Source organism: Carcharodon carcharias, chromosome 14 (genome assembly GCF_017639515.1).
Source record: "Carcharodon carcharias isolate sCarCar2 chromosome 14, sCarCar2.pri, whole genome shotgun sequence".
NCBI lineage: Eukaryota > Metazoa > Chordata > Chondrichthyes > Lamniformes > Lamnidae > Carcharodon > Carcharodon carcharias.
Window position 1 is genome coordinate 143,859,088 of NC_054480.1, and position 17,926 is coordinate 143,877,013.

At 40.1% G+C, this 17,926-nt stretch overlaps 1 protein-coding gene across 3 annotated transcripts in view; it reads left to right on the plus strand.

Annotated features, from left to right (window-relative positions):
• rexo1 (REX1, RNA exonuclease 1 homolog) overlaps window positions 1-17,926 on the plus strand; it is a 108,946-nt gene that overhangs the window by 42,665 nt on the left and 48,355 nt on the right. For all 3 annotated transcript variants that reach the window (XM_041204467.1, XM_041204468.1, XM_041204469.1), the window contains exons 3-5: window positions 6,977-7,072; window positions 8,734-8,938; window positions 10,531-10,694. In XM_041204467.1, coding sequence (XP_041060401.1) covers window positions 6,977-7,072; window positions 8,734-8,938; window positions 10,531-10,694 — 465 coding nt within the window. The remainder of the gene's footprint in view (window positions 1-6,976; window positions 7,073-8,733; window positions 8,939-10,530; window positions 10,695-17,926) is intronic.

Below are 17,926 nucleotides of genomic sequence, written 5' to 3' on the forward strand. Positions count from 1 at the left end.
GTAGCACTACCACACTTGTTAAATCAAAAGTGAAATGAGACTCGTGGTGGGCAAGAACAGGTGCTGCATGGGAGTGTGGTCAGCGTGTGGGTGGAGATATAGGTCAGCTCAGATGGGCAACTGAAAGTGAACCCCAGCAGGCAGCATTGAAAATGCTCAGGACATTGAGATGAGTGTGATGGAGGAAAGCTCCGCGTGCGTGGGAGAGTGTTTGCATGAAGCTCTGCCACATACACTTCTCCCTCCAGAATCACTCATGGTCCAAGTGCATGGGGGGAGGGATGGGATACAGGGGGCTGACTCATGATGGCTGTAAATGAAGCTGAAGCACACCATTACACATTATTTAATGAAAGTGAACATATTTTCAGATTGTAAAGTGATAAAATGTGTTCAGCCATGCAACGAACTGTTAACTTTTCAACGCCTTAGACTTCTCGGTGCTGCCCTGACATCCGCAGCAGGATTGGAGACAGCCTGTGCAATGGTTAGCCCTGTGGCCTCTGATGACTTTGGCGTGGGTCCTCTGGAGAGCCAAAGCCTTAGGGGTCCCGGCTTGCTTTGTTTGTCCTCCTGTGAGCCAAATGCTCCCTTTGTGGTGACAGAGGATGAGGTTGAGAGGGTTACAGGCAAAGGAGACTAGGAGGGAGAGGACAGCCACTGAGATTCCTGAGTGGTGTCCAGCTGTCGCTCCTCTTCCCACCGGGTGCCTGAGGGCCCCAGCCTGACTCCTTGAGGGGAAGGAGCACCTCGAGGAATGTCGAAGTGCCCCTTTTCCCTCTTGCGCTGCCACTGCAGGAACTCACCCATGACTACCGCAATGGAGTGCAGGTCTGCATTCATCTCTGCCTTCTGCTGGATCAGGGTCTCCATGGCGTCTGCCATGCGCACATCACTTCACCAGAGAGCAGGCAGGCGCACACCTCTGACATGTGTGCCACTCTGTTGTGGGCTTCCAGCAGCTCTGTGTGATGTTCCCCTGCCTTCTGCTGACTCTCCACAATGAGTTCGAAGATTGAATCCAGAGGGCTGTCACCTGATTAGGATCTCGCAGATGCCTCTTTTCCAGCAGTCCTCAGATTGCCAGGGAGCTCGGCTGAACTTGCCTCCTTCTGCTGTGGACACATGTCCATGTGGTGAACACGAGATTGCGAACCCGAGCCTGCTCTAGATCTAGATCCCATTGAGGCGTGTGTTTCTGCACTGGTGAAGGGTGTGCATAAGCCTCACAACATTTAAGAATTATTTAGATGAGCATTTGAAACGCCATAGCATTCAGGGCTATGGGTCAAGTACTGGAAAATGGGATTAGAATAGATAGGTGCTTGATGGCTGGCACAGACACGAAGGGCCTGTTTCTGTGCTGGAAACTCTATGACTAACTCCATCAGTTTGCATATTTATCTAACGGCGAAGTCTATTGGATTGGTTGCTGATATTTGTTTCTAGATTATTTCTATATAGAAATCATTGTTTAGAAGGATGATTTATGCAGGTCAAGTCTGCAAGGTCCAGCCATGGGTTGACCTACAGCCTAGAGTATATGATTAAGGCTTAAACTGTGAAGATCAGGGTATAGTTGACACTGCTATCCCCATTCCTTGTGTTGAACGTCTTCTTTTTGTAAATGACTAACACCAGGACAGTTTCCAGGCAGTTGCTTTCTATGAATATACAAGCATCAGCTAATATCGGTAAAAGAGCTTACACCTTAAATCTGGGTTTTATTTCTTCTCTTGTAAGCCATTTTGAATAACAAGTTATTGGTACTGAATGATTTTTACTCTGCCACCAGATCCCACTTCAGTCCTAAAAATGGCAAAGAAATATATCAGACCTTATTCTAAATTTGAACCAACACTGAATGAGAAAACAATGTAGCTGTGCTATGTTTATAATACAAAGATTTTTTTTTTAATATCTAATTCCTTGAGTAGGTAAAATAAGCCAGTTTGAGCTGCCTTGCAACATATGTATCAAAATAAAGTGATACAGGAATGCAAGCTGCAACCATTTTCTATCGTCTACTTTCATTTGATGAGAAAGTTTTAAAGGGAATTTCACTAGTTAACTCTAGATAAAAAGATATAATTTTGTTGGTGTCTTTCGCAAGCAACTTAATTAACCGGCGGTTGATTAAAAGTACCTCTTTTGCCGGTCTGTGTTTGGCATTTTTTCCTTTTTTTTTAAACTTCAGCATCTGGATGTGGACATTGCTGCCAAGGCTGACATTTATTGCTCATTCTTAGTTTCTTCTAAGAAGATGGTTAGCCACCTTCTTGGATTGCTGCATTCATGTGAAGATGCTGCTTCAGTGCTATCCAGTGATGGAGTGAATGGGGTGCTGACTAAGCAGACTGCCTTGTCCTTGATCGTGTTGAACTTCCTGTGTTGTAAGAACTTCCTGTGTCCAACCAGGCAAATGGAAAGTTTGCCATCACACTGTTGACTTGTGTTTTATAGCTGGTAAAGAGGCTTTGGGAAGCTGGGAGGTAAGCCAATTACCAGAGAATACCCAACGTCTGACCGGCTCTAGTGGCCACACCACTTAGATGACTGGTTCAGTTTAGTTTCTGGTCAACGGTGCCTACCATGGAATTGATGGTGGGAAACTCTGTGATGGTAATGCCACTGAAAGTCAATGGTCATGATCTTTCTCCTGGTGATGGGCATTGCTTGTGATATTTGTGCGGTGGGAATGCTACTTTCCATTTATCAACCAGAAGTGTAGGCTGTAATATTGTCAGAATTATCCTCATGGTTTTTTGCTTCACTGCTTGGAAGTCTTTAGTGGTCATTGTTTCTCAGTAAATTGATGACCTTTGTTGTGTAGTTAAAGAGCAAAAAATTCTGGGTCTGCCAATAGGACAATGTTGAGTTCTCTTGAGCTCCCCCAAATAAAAGATGGGTTTGCTCTAGAAGGCATGTAATTGGGAAGAAATACAATCAAATTATAGAGCTAATAGCAAGTTATTTTTGTGTCTTTCCCCCAAGGGAGTTTTTTGTTCTGTGCTTTCCATTCCACTGTGCCGTAAATGATAATTAGCTGAAGCAAGAGGGTTGGTCTTCCCTAGAGAATAAGAGTCCTTTAAATAATTCATCCGTTATTGCTAGACCTCTATTTATAGTATAGAACAATATACGGTATACTGAACATTTGACTATGCTTTTCTGATGGTGATACTTCAGAGTGAGCAGGAGGGAAGATTAATTAATGGTTGTTACTAACTGATCACCTTCAGTGTTTTGACAGATCTGCTACTACCATGGCTTCTCCTAAAATAAAGCTATATTACAATATACGTGCTCTGTCTGCAGTCAGTTGGTGCTTAAGTTTTTTTTGACCAGAAATAAAGGCCTTTTAAGATCTTTTTTAAAAAAAAACTTTTGCCGTTATCCTATGATCCAGTTTTCAGTTATCCTATGAAAATAGCTTGGGCTGGAAGTTTATGGGCTGACATCTTTTTCGTAGCTTGTTGCTTCAGAAGCAAAAGGGAGAAATAGCAAGTGTTTGACATATTGTAAGAATACCTGATGAATTATATGAAGGCAAAATAAAATGTTATCATTTCAATTTATTGCTACAAATTTTCATTTAGAACCTGCCACTCGTTTATAGCCAGGACTTGGACTTCAGAAAATCTGGTATGAACTCAACAAGACAACTTTGATATATTTTGACTTCACTATGCTCATAATAAACTAGAGCTGAATCATTTGACGTTCAAAGATGAGGAATGAAAAAGACTATCTTGTCAGAAATGCCTTTCAACACCCTGCAAGCACAAAGAGATCACACTTATGAGTTTCCCATTTTCAGCTACCCTGCAACTTACCTTTTTATTATAATAAAAGCAAAAGATTGCAGATGTAGGAGGTCTGAAATAAAACAAAAGTGCTGGAGAAACTGTGGCAGCATCTATAGAGAGAGAAACAGTTGACATTTTGTATCCAATATGACTCTTCTTTGGAAGTCATACCTTTTATTACTTGAATTTACCTCCTGTCTCAGTAATATGTTTAACATCCTTTAGAAAGAATTCAAAGAATACATGCACATTGCATGCTTTGGTAATCTTTTGCCAAGAACGATGACACTATGCAAATACATATTCCCTAGCATCTAACCTAACTCTATGCCTGTGTGTTTTATAAACTTGTTCCCTAGTTTTCCCATCCCTATAATTCTTAACTAGTCCATCCAACTTGATGGAATGTATTCCCTTCATCATTTTAAAAATGTCTTTTCAAAGACTGTTTCTCTCTAATGAAAATTCTCCTGCCTCAATGGCCAGTAGACCTAAGAGTGGAAATTATTTTCACTACCCTCTCCTGACATGCCCAACATGTCTGAGGACCAACTGAACAAGATACTCAAAGTGGCTAAATCAAACTCTCAAACAAAAACTAAAACAGCTGGAAAAACTCAGCAGGTCTGACAGCATCTGCTGAGAGGAATACAGTAAACGTTTCGAGTCCGGATGACTCTTCATCAGAACTAAAGAAAAATAGAAATGAGGTGAAAGATAAGCTGGTTGAGGGGGGTGGGACAGGTAGAGCTGGGTAGAGGGCCAGTGATAGGTGGAGGCAAAGAAGAGATTGCCAGAGATGTCATAGGCAAAAGGACAAAGGGGTGTTGACGGTGGTGACAAACTCTTGTTGGCCAATTATTGTATTAATTTTCTATTTCCTAGCAATTAAATCCAAAGCCAACTTTGCTTTCCCAAATCTGACCAGTGACATTTTGCCAAATGCTTTCTGGAACCTGTAGTATTCAAAGTCGATTAGGTTGCCATCATCCAGTAATTTTGGTCATTTCCTTAAAGAGCTCAGTAAGTTAAACTGGATCTCCATTTCCTAAAACAATACTGACGTTCTCCAGGTGCTGATAGAAACATAGAAACCAGGAGCAGGAGTAGGCTATTCGGCCCTTCGAGCCTGCTCAGCCATTCATTATGATCATGGCTGATCATCCAACTCAATAGCTTGCTCCCACTTTCTCCCCATATCCTTTGGTCCCTTTCGCCCCAAGAGCTATGCCTAACTCCTTCTTGAAAATATACAATGTTTTGGCTTCAACTACTTTGTGGTAGCAAATTCCACAGGCTCACCACTCTCCGGGTGAAGAAATTTCTCCTCATCTCAGTCCTAAATGGCATACCTCATATCCTCAGACTGTGACCCCTGGTTCTGGACTCCCCCACCATCGGGAACATCCTTCTTGCATCTACCCTGTCTAGTCCTGTTAGAATTTTATAGATTTCTGAGATCCCCCCTCATTCTTCTAAACTCCAGCAAATTCCAGAGGTGCATCTCATCTTTTCTAATGCCTTCCAGTGTCAGACTAACTGCCAGAGAGAGTGCAATATCGTTTTCCAGTCCTATTCATTCTTAAGCCTGGCCTATAATTTCCACACCCCTCATCTTAAATATTGGAACTCTCTGAGCTTCCCTTCAGAGTATTGGAACAATGCCAGACCTATTGAATGTATATTACTATCTTGCATAATAATCTCTAATTTCTTTCAACACCCTGGGTAAATGTCATCAGGTCCAGTAACTTTATTGGTCTTGACTGCCTTTACCCCACTAAGATCATTGGCTTCTATGGAATAAAATTAAGAAGCACCCATACCTGGCTGGGGCTGGTGTTTGATAAGAGATGCAAAGTACCCATTTAGCATGCCTGCCCTAAAATCAGAGACTAATACAGCACAGAAGGAGGCTTTTGGCCCATCAAATCTGCCACGTCTTTCTAAGGGCAATCCAGTTGATCCCACTCCTCTTTTGCCCCGTATTCCTCCAAGTTTTTTCTCCTTCAAGTATTTATCTAATTCCCTATTGAATCTGCATCCATCACCCTATCAGGCAGTGCGTTCCAAATCCGATCCACTCATTCTGTAAAAAGGTTTTTCTGTGCCCTCTGGTTACTAAGCATTTAGTCCTGGAAACAGTTTCTCTTTATTTTCTCTATCTAAATCCTCTGCTTACAAGGTTACAGTTGTACATTATTTCTCAGACTGCAAACAGATCAACATGTGCTCATGTTATATAATTTCAACAAATTTAGAATTTTACAAGAGCTAACTGTGGTGTAAAGAATTTTTGGACTACCATGCATATAGTAGACACAGTGTTATTTTAGCATCTTGAATTAGCTGATCTTCACCATTGCCATATAGATCATGGCTCATAACGGCTGGAAACAGGAACACTGCACAGCAAGATCTTGGGGGAGGGCTGGTGAGAGCTTGGGATGGTCGACAGCAGGCAGGTGGTGGGGGTGGGTGGGCAGGGGCGGATGGAACAATGTCACTGATCATGCAAGCGCAAATCATACTGACACCAGCTGACAGGCGCACACCAATAGTGTCAGTGGTGGGAGAAACTGGTGGATGCAGTGCAAGTTGATATACATGCGCAACTGTTCCTGGCACTTGGTCAATCAGCCTCAGGAGTTACTGTTCCTAATTTTTCTTTGATTTTCCTCATTTTTCAGGGTTTTTTTCATCTTTATTACTTCTAGGTGTTCTTTGAGTATCAGTTGAGCGTGCATTTTGCTGGTGGAGTGAACACTTGAATTTAGCTCTGGTGGAAGAATTACCTTGTCTAAAATGAGAACTAAATTGATGGCATTTTCTTGTATTATTCTATCCAAGTTTAGTTTGAAAGTGAAAATACGCTTCTCAAGAAGAACTTGTGTAACAACTACAGTTATCCAGTTACAATATACTGAGAGCCCTAAAGACATTGCCTGGGATTTTCCTGGTGTGCAGTTTTACTTATTAACTTGTAACTTGTAACCCGATGTGCAGTATATGTATTAAGACCGCAAACTCAATTGTTAACAGTTGACTTCTTGTTAGATGTGGCATAGGAAATTGATTCTCCTGCTTTTTTGACCAATTCAAATGTGTTTAGAAGTGCTCCGTGACTTTCAAATTTGTACTCAGCAATTTTTTTGTTTCGTATGTAGGTGTCCATGGAAGTTAATGAAGAAAAAGAACCCAGTCTAACCACACTTTTCCCAGGGCAGAAAAGGAGAATTTCACATGTTTCAAAACAAGAAAATGTAAGTCGAATATTAAGGTTTACCATCATGACTTCATATATTTAGGTCACTTTATCTGTCTATTCATCCTGCATTAGATTTACTGCTTCAACTTAGCATCTAAGTTAAGAGTGCATTGCACAAGTGAACATGTTTACTTCGTGCACGCTAATGTATGCATTACAGAATGTTGTGCTGAGAAGTACTACTTTTTTTAGTATGTTTAGTGGTTTTCGTATGGCACAATTGCGAATATTCCCACTTTTTAAAGACTTAAGTTCTAGAAATTAGCTTGATCATTATGATAATGTTTGTGAATTTAATATGATTTTAGACTTTGCTTGATAACTTAGTAGATAAGCAGGTTGGCACTGAAAATTCAGACCAGGAAGATCATTCAGCTGTGAATTTGTTCAGAGTTTGCTGGTGATTATAACACTACAATTTGCCTTTGGTCCTGGGCTCAGTAAAAGAAAATTAACTGCTGATCGGAAGTGTGAATGAGGTGTTAAGTAAGAAAGGGTGAACTCAGCAGTGATAGTTTTCAACTGTGATGTTCCAGCAAGTTGCCACTTCTTGTGGTAGTTTACCTGACTGCAAGTCTCAACCATTAGGAGATGGACAAGGGGAAAATTATTCTTGCATTTAGGAATCTGTTAACTTATGAAATTTCCTCATCTATACTAAGGATAATCCAGCTAGCTGACTGGGGCTTTCATTTTTTTCTTATGTATATTGGCCATTTTGCAAATGACCGGAAGCCACAAAACAAAGGTGGCACTAAAACTAGTTTTCTGCATGCATTAAGTAGGATCAGGTAACAGGAGCAATATTTCTACCCTGGCAGTTTTAGTGGTCACTTTTTTGAATTCTTTTTCGCAATTTGGGGGAAGGAAATAGAAGGATATGTTGAAGGGGATAGATGTAGTCTGTTTGGGGGCTGTATGGAGCATAAGTAACAACACAATTTTTTTTTACTATTTCATGGGATGTGGGCATTGCTGGTAAGGCCAGCATTTGATGTCCATCCCTAATTGCCCTTGAACTGAATGGCTTGCTAGGCCACTGCAGAGAGCAGTTCAGAGTCAACCACATTGCTGTGGGTCTGGAGCCACATGTAGGCCAGACCAGGTAAGGATGGCAGATTTCCTTCCCGAGAGGGCATTAGTGAACCAAATGGGCTTTTACAACAATTGATAGTTTCCTTGTTGCAATTACTGAAACTTCAGTTTTATTTTAATTGAAATTTAAATTCCACCAGCTGCCATGATTTGAACTCATGTCTCCAGAGCATTAGCCTGGGCCTCTGGATTACTAGTCCCGTGACGTTACCACTAAGACACCATCCCCCTACCTGTTAGGCTGTATGGCCTGTTTCTGTGCTTTGAATGCAATGTACGTTACCGTAGTGTGATTTTTAACTCATGAACTCTTGACTTACAGGCTACACTATTATATCTTGCCTAAACTCAGTGATGAATCAGAGTTTGGCTGAAAAGTTACTGAAGCAGTATAATGGAAATAAAACATTTTTAAAATATGATTTACAGATTTGAATTTTTTAAAAAAATGCTTTCAAGCTTCAACTTTATAAAATGTGATTGCAGTTTTCCATTTTAGAGGGAAAACAGAACCCTTTCGCAATAATAGGAATGCGTGTGACATAATTTATTTTTAATTAGGTGGAACCAGCGAAGCCAGTCATCCGTCCTTTTCGTAGACTTACTGCTCAGGAGGTTTGTTATCAACGGAGTTTGATGGCACAGCAGCAAGCTGCACAGCTGGCAGAAGTGGAAAAAGCAGTTAGCACATCTTTCACCAATCGAGGGGAGAAGAGAAGAATTGCACATAAGCCAAAAGCAGATGCAATGCCGTCAGCAAAACAATGTAAGCTGTCCTTTCTGTTTTTGTGTAACACCACATGGAAATGTTTTGATTCAGGTGTATTCATAACTCCTTAGAGTAATTTTATGACCCAAACTCCCTTTCACCTCTGACCCATGATCAGTTTGCTTTTCCATGTGTCCCTGGGCGTGCATTATGTCCATTGGTTGTTGACCAAGTTGGGATTCAGTATTTTCTCTCCAGCTGAAAAAGGCAGCAAATGGAAATATGCATTAGGGTTATTCCACACAGTAAGTGAAAAGGCTCTATTAAAATAGAATTTGTTTAATAGAACTCAAAGCTGCACAACGTTTTGGAATCAAGAGCACTTTGTGAGGAACAGAAGATACAGACCCATCCAAAATATCTGCGGTGTATCATGTTGCAGCATTCCTGAAGTTGTCCTTGAGTTCGAGGTGTGTTGAGGGCATAATTCCAATCAAAAGTAGAATAACGTGATCTTTATTCATCTCCTCGATGTTGGTTTGAAAGTACAGTTTTCCCCTTGTATGGGGCTGGTATTATTCAAACTATTTTTGAATGTCTGGTGCCTGAAATGACTCATTTAAGGAAATGTGTCCAAAGGGTAGTAGAAATCTGGAACGCTCTTCCCCACAGGCTCCCAGCTACCACCCCACTCCCCCATTGATCTTGAGGCAAGATCAAGTGAAACTTTCAAAACTGAGGTTGATAGATTTTTGTTAGGGAAGGGTGTTGACGGTTATGGGGCCGAGGCAGTTTGTAACCCTCAATATCTTTGCCTAACAAAAAGATGAGTTATAGTACAGATCAACCACAATCTAACTGAATAGCAGAACAGGCTTGAGGAGCCAAATGGCTTACTCTTGTTCCTGTCTCATTATGTTCCTTGCTGTGGCTCTCATTAAAACCCTTGTACCTTGTTGAAGCAACCATTTTTTAATGTATGAGGCTGGACAGTGAACATTAGCAACAAAAACAGAAAATGCTGGAAAAACTCAGCAGGTCCAGCCGCATCTGTGGAGAGAGAAACAGAGTTAACGCTTTGAGTCCGTATGGACTTGAAACCTTAACTCTGTTTCTCTCTCCACAGATGCGGCTAGACCTGCTGAGTTTTTCCAGCATTTTCTGTTTTTGTTTCAGATTTCCAACACCCGCAGTATCTTGCTTTTATCTTATTGAACATTAGCAGGCTATTTTACCAAGAGGAGCTTCACGGATGATCTGCCATCTGCATGATGCACACTTTTGATAAGTGGTAGTGCAAAGGGCAGGAGCTCTGGTGCCTAACTTTTTCTTACCAGCTCTATAGTGCCAAATCCAATTTTGGGGCCTCTACAGCACCTTTTCTAACATCAAATAACTCAAACACAGACTAAAGGTCACTCCTTTGACTTTCATAGAATGCACTTCAATGCACTGATTTCTGTACAAGTGCTTTTCATCTTTCTAGAATAGTAAATATCAATCATGTATATGTTTATGCTGTCAGGAGTATTGCGTTTATACCTAAAGGCACAATTGTGAACTTTAGTTTATTATCCTTTATAAATATTATATGGATACAATATTTATTGTTGAATTCAGACTTTTAGTAATTTTTTTGTGTACTTTAGCTCCAGTAAAGCTGAAGACGGAATCTTTAAATAGATCTGTAGTATCTCCTAATTGCCCAAGAAACAGCAACCTCAATTTAAAATCTCAAACCATTGCTGGTATGGCATCAAAAACTGTATCTACTACAGCACAGAGGAGGATAGCTCATGCTCCCACTTTGAAGGTAAACTTCCATATGTTGTCTCCGTATGTGCTAAAGAATGGGAATTGGAGCATTCCGAACAGTAGTGTAACTCTTTTTCTCGCTGCAGCTTCTGGTTCGGATTTTGTTGCAGCAATTAGTTTGAAGTTTTATTTCTCTTTCTGTATCAGGCTAATATACCCCTTTTGGTTTTTTTTTCCTCAATAGCTTCCTCCTTTCTTAAAGTTGGACTCTGCTGTGGGGTTTCATTTCCGTGTTCTCAGCAGCAGTCTGGTACCTTCTGCCCTGCCTCTCCTGTGTGCCATGTAACTGGCTCTATTCTCCACAAGCTACATTGCTTTAGGTTTTCATTCTTCATAGCACATGACATTGCCTTTCATTAGGGGCTGCACAGTGGAAATTTTCGACGTGGCATCTGGTTTGAATTTTTCTACTTTATGACACCATCAAAAAAAAATGAGGGTTAATATCCATTATCTCAAGTAAAGCAGGACAGATTCTGATCTCTCGCATTCAGTGTTGAAATATTCAAGGAAGAACCTGTCTGATGCATCTACTTTGGAAAACAAATTTGAAATAAATGATTTCCCAACCAACACCGAGATCTTTGCGTGCTTTGAAAAGATTGGTTTTGAAAGAAAGCTGCTAAAGCAGATGCTGCCAGACCTGCATATTGCCAGTGTTTTCTGTTCATATTTTAGATTTGCATCTGCAGTATTTTGCCTTTATATCATTGCTGATACCTTTTATCGTTTGCGTAATGCTGTCTTGTCCAGCTGCTTGCAGCTTTTGAAACTGATCTTTCCAAAGCTTGCAAATTCTGTGGTTGTTGGCTGTGGATCATTGTTTTCAGTTTTGTTTACGAAAGCAGATGTGTTGGAAAAGTCTTTTTTTAAGGATATTTCAACGATGTGATTATGACAGATCAGAGATTTGTATCACTCGGAGTCTTATTTTAATATATCTCTATGGCTCTTTACTTGAATTTCTAGCTTACCAGTATTGTAGGCACTCATGCTGAGAGTTTTCTGCTGTCATTACCCCTCTGTAATGAGAATGAAGAAAATATGCAATAAACTTTACCCAACAAATAGTTGATTACAATCTGTGACTGCAGTTCTGTTACCTGCCATTTCATTTTTTCTTCTGCATATGGTACAGTGGTGACCTTGTGGTTCTCCTTATTTGTCTAAAGCAGCATGTCAGATAGCATTAGTGAAATATTTGATATAGCTCCTTTTGTGCCTGGCTGGAGATGAGAAGCATCAAGGGGCAGAAAACATTAGTGGAAGTTGTATATAGGCCTCCAAATAGAAGTGGCAAGGTAGGGGGGCAGTATTAAACAGGAAATTAGCAACAGTAATCACGAGTGACTTTAATCTACATCGAGACTGGGCAAACCAAATTAGCAGTAATACTGTGGTGGATGAATTCCTGGAGTGTGTATGAGATTGTTTTTTTAGACCAGTACATCGAGGAACCAGCTAGGGAACAGGTGCTCCTAGAGTTTGTTTTGCGTAATGAGAAGGGGTTAATTCATAATCTTGTTGTCCACAGCCCTTTAGGGAACTGTGACCATAACATGATAGAATTCTCCCTTAGGTTGGAAAAAAATGAAGTAGTCCAATCCAAAACTAGGGTCCTAACTTTAAACAAAGGATCTATGAAGGTACGAGGCCTGAGTTGACCAAGATAGATTGAAGAACTTCATTAAAAGGCATGACGGTGGATAGGCAATGGCTAATATTTAAGGAACTAATGTATGTATTGCAACAGTTATAGATTCCTTTCTGGTGCAAAACACAACAGGAAAAATGGCCCAACCATGGCTAACAAAAGAAATTAAGGATAGTATTAGATCCAAAGAGAAGTCATACAAAGCTGCTAGAAAAAGTAGCAAGCCTGAGGAGTGGGAGCAGTTTAGAATTCAGCAAAGGAGGACCAAGAGATTGATTTAAGAGGGGAAAAATAGAGAATGAGAATAAACTTGCAAGGAACATAAAAGAGGACTGTAAAAGCTTCTATAAATATTAAGAAAACAAAGATTAGTGAAGACAAATGAAGGTCTCTTACTGTCCGAAACAAGAGAATTTATAATAAAGAATATGGCAGAGCAATTAAACAGCTACTTTAGTTCTATCTTCATGGAGGAAGACACACAACTTCCCAGAAATACTAGCGAACCAAAAGTCTAGCGAGCAGGAGGAATTGAGGAAATTAGTATTATTTAAAAAAAACAGTGCTGGAGAAATTAATGGGAATGAAAGCTGATTAAATCCCCACGGCCTGATAATCTACATCCCAGGGTCCTAAAGGAGGTGGCCATGGAAATAGTGGATGCGTTGGTTATCATCTTCCAAAATCCTGTAGATTCTGGAACAGCCCCAGCAGTTTGGAGGGTGGCAAATGTAACCTTGCTATTTAAAAAAGGAGGGAGGAAACAAAACAGGGAATTACAGACTGGTTAGCTTAACATCAGTGGCAGGGAAAATGCTAGAATTGATAAAGGGTGTGATAACAGGACACTTAGAAAATATCAATGGGATTAGACAAAATCATCTTGGAATTATGAAAGAGAAATCATGTTTGACAAACCTACTGGAGTTTTTTGAGGGCATAACTAGTAGAATAGATGAGGGAGAACCAGTAGATGTGGTGTATTTGGATTTTCAGAAAGCTTTTGATAAAGTCCCACATAAGAGGTCAGTGTGCAAAATTAAAGCACATGGGATTGGGGGTAATATATTGGCATGGATTGAGAATTGGTTAACAGACAGGAAACAAAGAGTAGGAATAAAAAGGTCTTTTTTGGAGGTGCAGGAGGTGACTCGTGGGGTACCTTAAGGATCAGTGCTTGGGGCCCCAGCTATTCACAATAAATATCAATGATTTGGATGAAGGAACCAAATGTAATATTTCCAAGTTTGCTGATGACACAAAACTAGGTGGGAATGTGAGTGGTGAGTAGGATAAGAGGCTTCAAGGCGTTTTAGACAAGTTGAGTGAGTGGGCAAGTACATGGCTGATGCAGTATAAAGTGGATAAGTGTGAAGTTATCCACTTTGGTAGGAAAAACGGAATGGCAGAGTGTTATTCAAATGGCGATAGATTGAGAAAATGTTGATGTACGAAGGGACCTGGATGCCCTTATACACCAATCACTGAAAGCAAGCATGCAGATGCAGTAAGCAGTTAAGAAGGCAAATGGTGTCCTGGCCTCCTTCATGACAGGACATGAGTATAGGAGCAAAGATGTCTTAGTGCAGCTATACAGGGCCTTGGTGAGACAACGCCTAGAGTATTGTGTGCAGATTTGGTCTCCGTATCTAAGAAGGGATATACTTGCCACCAAGGGAGTGCAGCGAAGGTTCACCAGACTGATTCCTGGGATGGCAGGATTGTCATATGAGGAGAAATTGGGCCACTAGGCCTGTATTCACTAGAATTTAGAAGAATGAGAGGGGATCTCATTGAAATGTATAAAATTCTGACTGGGCTGGACAGACTGGGTGCTTCCTTTGTCTGGGGGGGGCCTAGAACAAGGGGTCACAGTCTCCAGATACAGGGTAGAACTGAGTTAAGAAGAAACCTCTTCACTCAGAGGGTGGTGAACCTGTGGAATTCTCTATCACAGGGCTATGGAAGCCAAGTCACTGAAAGTATTTAAGAAAGAAATAGATTTCTGGACTCTAAAGACATCAAGGGGTATGGGGAGAGAGCAGGAGTATGGTGTTGAAATAGAGCATCAGCCATGATCATATTGAATGGCGAAGCAGGCTTGAAGGGCCAAATGACCTACTCCTATTTTTCTATGTTTCTATGTGATAGTAATACCTTGGCGTTTCAGTGAAGCTAGTAATAACTGAATTTTTCAAAAAGAAATGTGCTAGAATTGCTGATATATTTAGACTTTACAATTGGTGCAAGTGCCATACAATCATTCCAACTATGCAATTATAACTTCTTCCTTCTGCATTAGTCTGACATTTCTATTATGGATACCAACCTTAAGTATCATTCCAGGGTGAGACTACCAAAATTATTTGATGTGAGACCTATTCAACACTCTGCAAACTTATCTTATGGAGGGACAAGACTTTCATTCCATCGGGCTGAGACAAATTGCACTCTTTGTTCCTATTTGACTTTGGGGTATTTTGAGCCATTAATTGTTATAGGAATGGACTGGCCAAAAGTTCAGTCGTGAGACTACTTTAATGAGATAACTTCATAAACTTGTTCCAATTTATCAGTTAAGCTAAAGCAATAAACTCGGGCAGTGATTTACTGCAATGTGGGGTATATACTTTTCATATTATGACCGGATGGGGAGGGCACAATGACTTCTCTTCTTGCAGCTTTTGGTCTTCGAGCTCTTCTTTTCCGAGCTTCTCTCCTCGCTCTCTTCTTCTCTCTCCCCCGACCTGCTCGCGAAAGTGCTCTTTCCTAACTTACTCTACCAAATTTCTCTTAACACATTTCACATCTTCAGGGCATCCCAAACCACCTAACAACCAATTAATTGCTTCTGGAAAGTGTTGGCTTGTTTTTTAGGCAGAAATGGCAACCAATTTGCACTTGACAAAGTTCCAAAGCAGCACTGTGATAAATGAACAAATGACCTGTTTTTGTGTTGTGAAGGATAAATGTCAGCAGGGATACTGATAAAGTAATCTTTTTCAAAGAAAATGCCATGGTGTCCATCTACAATCTCATTTGAAAAATAGTTCTTCCAACAGTGCAACAACCCCTCAGGACAGCATTGAACGATCAGCTTAGATGATCTGCTCAAATCCGAGTGTTAGCTATAAATGCATGATCATCTCATTCGGAGGCAAATGTGTATCCATTGAGCCGTAAGCATTGTTAAGGCTTTTAATTGGCTACGGTATTCCTTAATCAGTGAGGTACCAAAATGAGTTTGAGGTTTTATTTTTGGCAATAACATATATTGTAATTGCTTGTGTTTTCAGTCTTTTGGTGACCTGAGCAAATTGTATTAGTTTTTTCCTTTTTCTAATGTTGTCTATTTGTTTATGTTCTTTTAGTCTGTCATTTTGTTGTAATAATATGTCTTCCACATTTTGGATCTCCATGTAGATATTATAACCCAACCTTTTCTGCAAAATATATAACACCAGAGTATTGCTGTAAAAAAGAGACATGCCTAAGCTTTTTGTCTTGCACTTGTCAAGAATACCAATATAAGGGAAAGCAACAATATATACTGTATGTGAAGAGAGTGCTGATTGGTTGGCAAGTGGTGTTGCCATGGAGAATGTACCAGTGATGGTGACTGACATTTAGCTGCCAAACATTGTTTGAAATTTAAACCAGGCAGTTTGACCCTGATTAGTCAAGGCATTGCCCTGAAGAATGAACCAGCAAATGGCTATCTCTTTGTTTAGCTGAAACAGGCGCAATGTGTGTACATGTTCTTTCCGTCTGCACAGAACAGGGCCCTGTGTATTAATATATGTAACTTCCAGTACACGCAAATGCATCACACTGTGAGCCCAACTGGCAATCTTAAATTGGTTGTCAGCGTAATTCTTAGCACACTGAGGATTATTTAGCAAATGTTGCCTAATCACGGAATCACATCTAACGTTGGACACTGTGTTTTGCAAGTTCGGGCTGGTTGGGTATGGTCTGTACCCATTGCAAACAGTAGCTGGGACATGCTGTTTGATACAATCTGCCAGCCTTTGGGGCGTATGGCCTTAATAACTAGCATCACACTGGCACTGAAATTCATATACCACAGTACTCATTTGTGTGATAAACAGCACATCTTCTTGGCTTGACAGCAGCATCCTGTTAATGCCGAATACCACTCATGTTGCCACTGCACAGTAGCAGCGTGTAACAGCTAGCTTCACCTGTTGCTCAAATTTTTGAGATACCTTACCCTTCCAGGGTAATCTGAGGGTAGGCTGGGCTCTTTTCATGGCCGAAAGTGATGGCTTTGGGTCCGTTCATGCGTACAAAATAATTATTTTTTTAATTCTAGAATGTATAGATACATAACAAGAGTAGCTTATACTTTGATTAGAAAATGCAGAAATATTTTTGTCTGCATTTATATTTATTTTATATCTTCTTGTATTTTGGTGTTTATTTTTAAATACAGTGGACGTTGTGTTGGAATTATTTGCTGTGAATAAATACTGGTTTTCAAAAAGAAAAAAATTGTCTCATTGGCTTGAATATTATATATATTTTTATTGTATAATAACCATTTTCTGGAAATAACTGATTACGCCAAGACAATTGACTATTTCTTGCAATTTAAATTTGTATTAAAAACATTTATTTACATGTATTCAACATTTAAATGTTGCAGGGTTGCAGTGAGATGCTCTATGCAGAATAATTATTGGTCAGGAGTGCTGCTGCGTTTTCAGAAGTATTATAGAGCACCACCTATAACATTGTAAACTGGTAATAGTGATGCTTTAAGTTTATGCAATCATCTGTACCCAGAAGATTGTGCAGCAGTCTCATTGAAACAGTTTAACTGTTGTTGTTTTGTATGCGATTGGTGCATTCATCTGCGCTAAATTGATGTGCACTTTCTTCCATTCCCACCAGCATTGAGTCTTTCCATTCAAATTTGTACTTTGTGGTGTCTTATTCAATGGTGCCATCACATTCATTTGACTAAAATCAGAACAATACTTGCAACTTGGTGTTTTAATAAAGCTGATGATTTCATGAGAATGGATGGTGAAAAACCTAGATATTCGCACCTAATTTTCTTGAACTATTGCCTCCAATTATTGGATCAATAATGTATATTTAAATGTTTTCTGAGAGTAAGGAGGGAAGTAATGTGTGCTTATAACTACAGGATAAACTGTCATTCCTTTTATTTTGAAGCAAAAAATTAGTTTGCATTTGGAGTTCTCCAGGGGATGGCAATTCTTAAGGCCATTAGGGATGGGCAATAAAAATTGCTGGCCAAGCCAGTGACATCCACGACCCATGAAAGAATTTTTAAAATGTTAAGTGGTGCATCTTCTACAAAAGTTTTTTTTTTTCTCTGAGGGTGGGTTCAGGTTTATAGTGCAGCATTTTCACAAGGCAGCATGTGTTTGCATCAAAATCATAGTTAATGTTTCGAGTCCGTATGACTCCTCTTGAGAGCCAACTCTGAAGAAGAGTCATGCGGACTTGAAACATTAACCCTGTTTCTCTCTCCACAGATGCTGCCCGACCTGCTGAGTTTTTCCAGCATTTTCTGTTTTTAT